Source organism: Malurus melanocephalus, unplaced genomic scaffold (genome assembly GCF_030028575.1).
Source record: "Malurus melanocephalus ecotype Western Australia unplaced genomic scaffold, MMel_1.1 scaffold_162, whole genome shotgun sequence".
Taxonomy (NCBI): Eukaryota; Metazoa; Chordata; class Aves; order Passeriformes; family Maluridae; genus Malurus; species Malurus melanocephalus.
The window spans coordinates 84,863-95,701 of NW_026623394.1; the positions used below are offsets into that span (position 1 = coordinate 84,863).

The 10,839-nt window shown below is 48.6% G+C and overlaps 1 protein-coding gene across 3 annotated transcripts in view; it reads right to left on the reverse strand.

Moving 5' to 3' along the window:
* Positions 1 to 672: 672 nt before the first annotated feature.
* RPH3AL (rabphilin 3A like (without C2 domains)) overlaps positions 673 to 10,839 on the reverse strand; it is a 24,169-nt gene continuing 14,002 nt past the window's right edge. Inside the window, exons 6-9 of one of the 3 annotated variants that reach the window (XM_057371915.1) lie at positions 7,173 to 7,292; positions 6,183 to 6,335; positions 3,371 to 3,427; positions 673 to 2,902 (exon numbers count right to left, since the gene is read on the reverse strand). In XM_057371915.1, the coding sequence (XP_057227898.1) occupies positions 3,393 to 3,427; positions 6,183 to 6,335; positions 7,173 to 7,292 (308 nt within the window). In that variant the 3' untranslated portion in view covers positions 673 to 2,902; positions 3,371 to 3,392. Of the gene's footprint in view, positions 3,104 to 3,370; positions 3,428 to 6,182; positions 6,336 to 7,172; positions 7,293 to 10,839 lie in introns of all 3 variants that reach the window. The other 2 variants (XM_057371914.1, XM_057371913.1) reach the window with 2 other exon arrangements.

Consider the following 10,839-nt stretch of genomic DNA (forward strand, 5'->3'; position numbering starts at 1 on the left):
TTGGGACCCCATTTGGTTTGGCTGCACTGACCACCAGACGCCTCTCACAGAGGAAGCACCGCCCTCCCCTTCCAAAAAACACCYGCAAAAACCAAAAACGGGAACTGGGCAGCGCACAGCCGGTGTTTGTGACTGGGAGARATCCCGCTTTTCCCGTGAGGTGCTCGTTGTCATGGCGAGAGGAGAGGGGCAGGAACCKCACCAGAGCTGCTCGGTCCTTGACACCCCATCCTTGGGGGAACGGCAGCTCCTCCTCGGCAGAACAATCCCAGCAGCAATTACCCAGGCGGGGAAAGCAAAAACAGATTAAAAAAGCTGCTTGGAACCTTGAGGCTGAATGCTGAGGGGAGGGAACGGCGGCAGCCAGGGCCGGCAAACAATGAGGAGACACGGAGGAAACTTCAATGGAGCTCTGAGAGCCTCGGGAGGGCGTGGGGACAGCACTCGACAAAAGGACAATCGGTGCTGCTTCTGGAGYGGTGGCTGCGGTGTGGAGAACCTTGCCAGGCACCGAGGAGGGCACAAGACAAAAGATGAGTTTAGAGTGCAGAATTCAATTAAACTCCAGCCCCATGAATCACAATTCCACCGGCTGAGTTATTGTCTTGCCTCGCTGGAGCCAAGGAGCTGGAGAGGATCTGTTTTTTTTTTTAAAACAACTTTTTTACTGTTTGGAGAAAGGTGAGAAGTTGAGCAAAAGCTTTATTGTCTGCAGTAGAGGGACAGCACGTGGAAGTTGTGAGGGATGGAGATGAGAACAACAAAATCATGGACACAAATGACCAGAGCAGGCTGGGCACATCGACTGAGCCCTTCCTGCCCACCTTGAGCCAGCTCAAAAGACAGGGACAGATTTGGGGTTTTTTTCCAACAAAAGCTGCAAAACACGACTGAGAGAATCGCCACAAAGGGTCTTCAAAATAAAACAGTGCAGGTGTTCCTCTGCCCCATTCACATTGTCCAGGACCAGATCCTTCCCTCAACCCAACCTTTCCACAGCTGACTGAACAATTCTGGCTCGAATCAGGTGGAATTACCCCATGGAGTGAAAAYACAGAGGTAAGAATGAAAATATTCCAGTCTCACTGGTGCCAGAGCAGTCTCACAYTTATCTCTGAGAGTGTTTTATGAAAGCTGGCTTGAGTTAAACATCAAGCTGATGCCTCACAGTGGCACAGCAATGATTCCCAGGCTCCTGAGCACCCCACGGTGTGGAAAATGTTGTGGGAAGGGAGAGTGGGAACAAAAACACGACTGACCTGAGGAGAAGCAGCTCAAGGAGAGCCAGAAATGACACTCTTGGTTTTAAAAGCTCTCTCCAGCTCAGCCTAGAGCCAGTGATGAGACAGTAACAGGTTTAAAGGAAATAGAGTCAATTCCTAAAAGTCTTTTTCCCTCTCCTTCGGCTGCTGAATTAACTCAGGCTGTCTGAGGCACTGCAGCGATGAGCCAGACGAGCCTCACTCRGACTGTCAGCAGCTTCAAGGCACAGCAGAACTTCTTTCTGGTGGCAAAAAAACCTCGGAAACTGAAAGTCCTGCAGCCCTCAGGAGAAGCAGCTCTGAAATTACACCAGTGTTTCTGCAAAAGCTGACGGCTGGAGTTGCTTTTTTCAGTCACAGCGAATAATTTTGGCATTGCCCCTTCCCASAGCTGGTCGAGCTTTAACAGCCAGGTTAACAACACAAAATTGTGCCACAAAACATCTTTCAGTGGAGAACAACCCCATCCAACATTTTTGTTGTAGACCCCACACTCAACGATTTCATTTTCCACCGTCTCTGAGAGCCCGCGTGGGCCCACAGGTTTGGTTTTAATTTGCAAAAGGGCAGGAACAGATGACAGAGGAAAGGTTTGGAAGTGTTTTCCCAGCAGCATGGACTGGGGGAGCAGCGAGGGAATGCTCCTCTGAGGGACTCTGCTCGTTCAGAGGGGAAGCCAAGGGTTGATTCCTGATCCTTTATTTTCGTCGGAAAACAGAACAAAAAGAGTGATAACCCAGGGAAAGGGCTAACATTAATGGGCACAAATCGCCTTTAACTTTATGATTTCAGAGGGGAGCTTTTCAGAATCCTTTGTTTCTTCATAAAAGGCAGATCAGATCCGAAGCATTTAATAAAATCCACAGACTGCTACCAGCCCACTGTGAGTTTTGTTCAGGTCTTCCAAGATCTAATTGCTCTCCAGACGTGAGGTAATTTGATTTTTTTTCTCGTCTGCCAGGCCTTAGAGGGAAATTGTCCRTCCTGGAGAATAAGCAGGAGTGGGACAGGCGGTTTTCAACAGCCTGACTCACGATGACACCGTCACAGCCAGGCAGATGCKCGGGACTTACAGGAAAAAGGCAAAWAAAAGGCCCTTGYTGGTGTGAGGTGRGCACGTGGGAGGGGAATCTGCAGGGATTTACAAGATAAACTCATTTGGGAGATTTTATCCAATTTGGGAGCTCACGGGGAGCCAGCTGGGCTGGGGGTGGGGGTGTGATCCCATCAGGAGCTGCAGCAAACACACATCTTCCCTGAACCCACACCCTCACACCAGCCAGGGCACAGCCAGGAGGGGTGAAAAAAAMCCCACAGAAAATTCCTTGGAGTTTTTCTTTATCCTGAGCAGAGATAGGGGGTGGGAATGGGAGCACAGCTCCACCAGCAGCTCCTGGTGGCCCCACCAAGCCCATCCCAACTGGCACAATGACCAGAAACACGAGGAGTGACCCCGACCAGAAACACGAGGACTGACCCCCCTCCCCGTGGGGGCCAGGCACAATTCCAGCCCCAGCTGCTCTGCTGGGCTCACAGAGGATGGGCAGCAGTGTCCCCAGGTGTCCCCGTGCTGCCAGTGCCAGGGGAGCAGCTGACATCCCAAAGTCACCGCCGGCAGCAGTTCCCATCTGGAGTGAAGTCTGAGGAACAGAAAAGTGCTGGATCCAGGCAGAGCAGCTCCAACCTCACCTCCATCTCCATCCTCACCTCCATCCACACCTCCATCTCCATCCTCACCCCATCTCCATTCTCATCTCCATCTCTATCCTCACCTCCATCTCCATCCTCACCTCATCTCCATTCTCACCTTATCTCCATCCTCACTCCATCTCCATCCTCACCTCCATCTCCATCTCCATGCTCACCTCATCTCCATCTCCATCTCCATCTCCATTCTCACCTCATCTCCATCCTCACCTCATCTCCATCTCCATCTCCATCTCCATCATCTCCATCTCCATCTCACCTCATCTCCATCTCCATCTCCATTCTCACCCCATCTCCATCCTCACCCCATCTCCAACCTCACCTCATCTCCATCCTCACCCCATCTCCATCTCCTTCTCACCTCCATCTCCATCTCACCTCATCTCCATCTCCATCCTCACCTCATCTCCATCCTCACCTCCATCAGAGCCGAGTTCTGGTGTGGATCCGCTGTTTGCCTTCAAAATAAATAAAGACAGAAATTTTGTTTGCAAAGCAGTGAAGGGGAGAGACTGATAAAGTGATTTCACACAGCTCCTGCACGCCCAGGGCCGTTTTAAGAGCTTCCTAAAAATAATAAAGAGAACATCTCTGCATCATTAGTCCAGCAGTCAGGGCCCATTAGGCTTGATTAAAGAAAGGAAAGCCAGGGGAAGGAAAAGTGGAGAGAGGGAGAAATAAGGAATTGTGCTGCCAGAAYTGGTCCTACAGTATGGGGAAGAGATTTGGTCTCTTCTTGACAAAAAAATGGTCTGTTCAGCACCCCTGGCTCTGCTGGGACACAAGGCATCTCCTCTTGGAGAAGGGACAGGGGGCTCACAGAATTCCCTGTGGACAGCTCAAGGCATGAGGAATCCCAAAAGGTGAATTCCTCCCAGCAGCTGCCTGACATCCCCATTAGGAGAGAACCTCCTGAGCTATCAAACCTCTCAGTGTGTTTACAAAGACTCCAAAATCCTGGTTTTTCACCTCTATCTGAGACTCCAAAATCCAGATTCTCCCCCCTCTCTCTGAGACTAAAAAATCCAGGCTTTTCACCTCTATCTCAGACTCCCAAATCCAGGCTTTTCACCTCTATCTCAGACTCCAAAATCCAGGTTCTTCCCTCTCTATCTGAGACTCTAAAATCCAACCTTTTCACCTCTATCTGAGACTCCAAAATCCAGGTTCTTCTGTCTCCATCTCAGCCTCCAAAATCCAGGCTTTTCTCTTCTATCTGAGATTCCAAAATCCAGGTTCTTCTGTCTCTATCTCAGCCTCCAAAATCCAGGCTTTCACCTCTATCTGAGATTACAAAATCCAGGCTTTTCTCCTCTATCTCAGACTCCAAAATCCAGGTTCTTCCCTCTCTATCTGAGACTCCAAAATCCAGTTTCTTCCCTATCTCAGACTCTAAAATCCAACCTTTTCACCTCTATCTGAGACTCCAAAATCCATTTTTTTTCACCTCCATCTGAGACTCCAAAATCCAGGTTCTTCCCCCTCTGTCTCAGCCTCCAAAATCCAGSCTTTTYGCTCCCMTCTCACCGCCYTCCCCTSCWCTCCCCTTTTGGCTTTTTTGGCAAGGATGACATCAACTCTGGCTTTGTGCAAGATGCTGGACATAAAGTGGGGAGCGTGAGGAGCAAACCCATGACAGAGGGCACAGGAGAATTCACAGGAGAATTCACAGGAGGTGACAGGCTGCTCGATCAAAGAGCAGAGCCCAGACCTCGGGAGCATCAAAAAAAGGCACAAAAACRGGAGTTTCATCTTCAGCAGCAGCCRGGCTGCCTGATATACGGAGTGAAAGAGCCCAGAGAATGAATCTTTGTCATCCCTCTATTCTGAAAGAAGGAGCCTTCAATTTAAAACCCCATAAARAATTATGGGAACAGCAAAAGTAATTTATTTTTTAGTTGCTCGAGCTTTTATTCGCTTAACTCCAAGGCAAGCTTGAAAGAGATGGGAAAACGTCCTGGTTCTCCCACTTGAGGGTGAAAATATTTTAATTCCCTGGAGCGTGGAAGGGGGCACGGGCTCCTCCTGAGATTTGTGTTTACAAATGTACATTGTATCTGGAATGCAAACCCTAAATCTCATTTCCTGGTGCTGCYGCTACGCAGAGCATTGAAAAATAAATGTATAAATAAAAGTGATATTTTTAAAATAAATAAATGTTTTTATAATGTATTTAAATATAAATATTTATATGTTATTATCTATTTATAATATCTATATACCGTATATAATATTTTAATTATATATTATATAAAATAAACAATAATTATTATATAGTATATATATAATAAATAGTCAAATGTTTATATTTATGCATAATATCAATATTTATTTATGTATAAAACATATATTTATATATGTATATATATGTATTTCTATATATATATTATATATAAGTGTATATATAAAAATAGATTTTTATATATATTTAATTTATTTATTTATTTGTAAGTATGGTGGGACTACTGTGGATATGAGGAGGCAGAGGCAGCTCAAAGCTCCTCAGCCACGAAGGCACAATTCAATTTTTTTCATTTTGGGCAAGACAGACGATTTATCCTCCCCAGCAGCAGGAAAACTCAAACCCAGCGAGCTCTGAGGAAAGCAGGGATAAAAGAGAAGCACCCAAAATTCGATGAGGCAGCCAGGGAAGGGGTTTGGGTGGGTGGGGTCATGTCTGATCCCTCTGTCCATCCCAATCTGTGCCCTAAATGAAACCAGAACATTTAGGGAGGCGGAGCAGGGGTTTTCTTTTCTCTTACASAAACTGAAAATATTGAAGCAACTTTCTCATCAGCTACAGAAAAACCAAAGCCAACTCCCCAAAGATTGAAGCTCCTCCTGGCATTTGCATCTCTCTGCTTTCCTGTCACTCATCATGGGGTTTTTGAGGGGGAAAAAGTCTTTTTCCTGCACTGCAGAGTTGTGGGAAGAGCCGTGCTTGGCTTGAAGAGCCACCTTAGTTCAGGAAAAATGCGATTCAGCCTCACAGAGCTGCAGGATTTCCTTGTTTTAGGAGAAGTTCAATGTGTTCTGCTGGCCCTGCAGGACAGAGAGGAGCTCCAGRCCCCTGCAGGGGCACAGAGCCGGGCTCAGGGTGCTCAAAGAGCCCAAAAAAGGAGTGGGGAAAAGCCACCCCAGACCCAAACCCAAAACTTGGTGCTTCCAGGGAATCCAGCCCCAAAAACATGCCTGGAGAGGGGTTGCACTCACCCGGGGCGTGGCCACCGCGCCGGTCCGAGGGTTGGTCAGTGCTGTCCGGGGGGCTGAGCTCAATCCCCCGCTCGCTGCCCGGGCTGCTGGGGCTCCCTGGGATTGGGGGGCACGGGGGGAGCCCCAGGGTCCGGCTGGGTGCCCCRGTGGGTGCTGCAGGGACAGACAGAGATGGGGCTGAGGGATGGACAGGGCTGCAGTGTAAGGTTGGGGTGAGGATGTAGGGTTGTGGTGCAGGTTTAGGGCTGTGGTGCAGGTGTAGGGCTGGAGTGAAGGTGTAGGGTTGAGGTTGCAGGTGTAGGGCAGGGGTGCGGGTGTAGGGCTGGGGTGAAGGTGTAGGGTTGGGGTTGCAGGTGTAGGGCAGGGGTGCGGGTGTAGGGCTGGGGTGAAGGTGTAGGGTTGGGGTTGCAGGTGTAGGGCAGGGGTGTGGGTGTAGGGCAGGGGTGAAGGTGTAGGACAGGGGTGCGGGTGTAGGGTTGGGATGAGGATGTAGAGTTGGGGGTGCAGGTGTAGGGCCAGGGGGTGGCTGTAGGGCAGGGGTGTGGGTGTAGCGCTGCAGTTCCAGGTGTAGGGCCGGAGTGTGGGTGTAGGGCAGGGGTGAAGGTGTAGGACTGGGGGTGCAGATGTAGGGTTGGGGTGAAGATGTAGGGCAGGGGTGCAGGTGTAGGGCTGGGGCCAGGGTTTAGGGTTGGGATGAGGGTGTAGGGTTGCGATTGCAGGTGTGGGGTTGTGGTGTGGGTTTAGGGCTGGAGTGCAGGTGTAGGGTTGGGGGTGCAGGTGCAGGGTTGGGGTGGGGGTGTAGGGTTGAGGGTGCAGGTGTAGGGTTGTGGTTGCAGGTGTAGGGCCAGAGTGTGGATGTATGGCTGGGTCCCCAAGGAGCAGCACCATCCCAGCGCCTAGAACCCCAAACTATGAACCCAACACTGCAGCTCTCTCACTCCCCACCCTGCAGACACCASCAGMRSAGCAGCAGCAGCARCTCCTCCTCACCCGCCGCTGCCCGGAGCTGTCCCCGCGGGGAGCTCCGCCATCCCCCGGGGCCGGGCACATCCTCCAGGCTGCAGGAGCTCAGCTCCGAGTCGCTGTCRCTGTCRCTGTCRCCGGATGCCGCTGCGGGGAGGATGAGGAGAGGACACAGACGGTCACTGGCAGTGCTCAAATGAGAGATGGAGATGGAGAGATGGAGATGGAGCCGCAACAAACGCCGGCTCCGACCGCGTCCTCCCTCCCCAAAGGAGCCCCCACCCGCAGCTTCCCCGCAGCTGCTTGCTCTTCCTCACAAATTTTAAGTTTTTTCAAGATGATTTATCGCTGCTGCTCCTCCAGCACCAGCGCCTCTGTCCCACAGCTCACAGGGACACCATGGGGACCCCACAGAGCTCCTGCTGCTCCCACTGACCCCTCCCAGCCTCCCCTTTCCCTTGTTTGCTGCTTCCCACACAAAGTGACCCTCTGAGGGTGGTTCCTGCAGGTGCAGGGGTCCTGGCTGCTCCTTTTCCACCCCTGGGAAATGTGGACAGAGGGTTTTTTTCCCTCCAAGTGTGCCTGGATCCGAGATTTCCAAGGAAAACACCAGATCAACCCTGAGCACACCAAATTGTCCCCAGAATTGTGTCACTCCCCATCCCCAAAGCAGCTCAGGGCCTGAAAACCTCATTTTCTGTCCCAATAACTTTTTTTCTTATTTTAAACAGGGGAGGGAAGCGTGGGAAATAAAAAGGTGGGAATCATTGGAAGCACAATTTGAGCTGGGCTCACCAGCAAGAAAGKAAAGTGAGCTGAGCTTTGGTTGTGTTTTGGCCTCCATTTTTTTGGCATTTCTATCAATATCTCAGGTTTGGATGTATGTTTTTTTTTTTAATTTATTTATTTTTTTTCACAAGTATGTCCACTAATAGACAAAAAAAATCCAGGTTCACATTATTTCCAGCTCTTTGATTTATGCAAGTTTTTCCAGGTGATTTTACAGCACGAATTTCCTGAGTAATGGATAGAAGGGTCACTCCTCCTCAAGGAGACTGTTCTCCCATGATAAACTGCTTTTTATTCTCTGTGTTCTCCTTCCCCTCTGATTCCTGGCTCTGCTCCTGCTGCTTTCCCCTCTCCACAGCTTCCAAAAACGCTGAAAGAGCCTCAATTTGCCAGACACAGCTCCCCAAACCGGCAGGTTCCTTCCACTTTTCCGTGCAATTATGCAAACACCTCTCCTGCTTACGCTGGTGTAAAAGATAACTCGACTGCCAGCTGCTCTGGGTGAAAGCAGAAAGGTGTTTTTCCCAATTCCTGGGGTTTTTGTGGTGGTTTGATCTCAGAATAGGAGCGGTGGGGCTGAGAAGGAAGGTGATTGGGAAGGAAAAAAATTTATGTTTTGTTGGAGATATTGCACAGGGTGGGAATCCTTTCCCTGGTACAGAAATATTCCTGCCAAATATTCCTCCCCAAATATTTCTGCCAAAATATTTCTCCCAAATATTGCTGCAAAATATTCCTCCGAAATACTGCTGCAAAATATTCCTCCCAAATATTCTTGCCAAATATTCCTGCCAAATATTCTTGCTGAAATATTCCTGCCAAATATTCCAGCCAAATATTCCTGCCAAACATTCCTGCCAAATATTCCTCCCAAATATTCCTGCCCAAATATTTCTGCCAAAATATTTCTCCCAAATATTGCTGCAAAATATTCCTCCGAAATACTGCTGCAAAATATTCCTCCCAAATATTCTTGCCAAATATTCCTGCCAAATATTCCTGCAAATATTCCTGCCAAATATTCCTCCCAAATATTCCTGCCCAAATATTTCTGCCAAAATATTTCTCCCAAATATTGCTGCAAAATATTCCTCCGAAATACTGCTGCAAAATATTCCTCCCAAATATTCTTGCCAAATATTCCTGCCAAATATTCCTCCCAAATATTCCTGCCCAAATATTTCTGCCAAAATATTTCTCCCAAATATTGCTGCAAAATATTCCTCCGAAATACTGCTGCAAAATATTCCTCCCAAATATTCTTGCCAAATATTCCTGCCAAATATTCCTCCTCAAATATTCTTGCCAAACATTCCTGCCAAATATTCCTATCAAATATTCCTGCCCAAATATTCCTGGGGCTGCCAACCTCTGCAGGCTCTCCCAATTCAAGGCAGCGATCTGTACTACACAAAATATTTCATTTAAAAAATAAGAAAAAAAAGAAGGAATGAATACCTAACGCAGTGCTAACATCTCTGAGGATATTAAATCTGGCTGCCAGCGTTATTGCAGAGTTATTGAGGTTGCCCTGGCAGGCAATTCCTCACACATACACACCCTGCACAGGATTTTCCCTCCTGGAATAATCAGGAATGGGAGCAGGGAGATGGGATGTGAGAGGGGAAAAAGACCTCGATAGAAGCTGAGGGAATTCAGGGTGGCTGAGATGCCTCAAAGCAAAGTTTTAGCAAGTTTGTTTAAAAGGCATCTTCATTTCTTCCCCAGAGCTCAGTCCCAAATGGCAGCAAAAGTGTTCCCAAAAAGGCACCCAAATGGTCCCCAAAAAGGGACACAGAACTCCCAAAAAGGGACACAGAACTCCCAAAAAGGGACACAGAACTCCCAAAATGGGACCCAAAGGGTTCCCAAAAAAGGACACAGTGTTCCCAAAATGTCAACAAAATAGATCTCAAATGATAGCAAAGGTGTTCCCAAAGAATTCCCAAAAAGGGACATAACAGTCCCAAATGGGAGCAAAAGTGCTCCCAAATGGCACCCTGGGAGTGCTGGGGTGTTCTGTAAAAACCCTTTTAATAACAACCCACACCTATCAGAGAGGGGTTTTTCCCTATAAAACCCAAATCCCAGCTGCAGGAACTGTTCTGACCATCTTATTGCTTAATTCTCTCAGAAAACCAATTCCTGTTCCACTTGGCCATCATCCTTTTTTTTTGTTGTTGTTGGTTTTTTTTTTTTGGTTTTTTTTTTTTTTTGGCATCCTGGACTCATAAAACCCATTGCTTTAGAGCAGCTCCTTCCTCCAGGAACCCTCCAAAACCGCTGGGAGCCAGGATTTATTCAGAATAAATCAATGCAGGTGCCTTTAGCTGCCTGTCCTTCTGCCTTTCAGCAGCTCAGAGGAGGAAATTATTAATGACACGAAGGCACCGCAGCACCTTGTCCGCTCCCATTTCCTCTGCTGCCAATAACAGAGTATTTTACTCACTGCACCAACTTCTCCCTCCCAGCTAATCCTTCATCCAGAGCTCCCAGAGCTCCTGCTGGCACTTCCCAGAGCCCAGCAGCATTAAATCTGGCGCTCCAGCAGTTGCTGGTGTATCAATAAGAGCTGTTGGGCAGCTGTTCTTTCGGAGAGTGGAACAGATTTATCCCTCCCCATCTCCGGCTGGCTGAGCAAAGAGCTCGTAAAGTAAAATAAAAACTTGCTGGAAAAGCAGTATTCCCACGGGGAATGGGTCACTGCTGGCAGGGTGGCTCCACATGGGATTCAATCTCGGAGTTTTTGGCAGAGGGAGCCTTGGGGAGGTGCTGGTTGTGTTTATTCCAGGGGCAAAGAGGGTGTGGGGAGGCTGGGATGGGACCAGGGGGAGGGAGCACTTGGCTGGGCTGGGATCTGGTGTTAAATGTGTGTATTTATATAAAAAGGTGTGCATTTCTATGA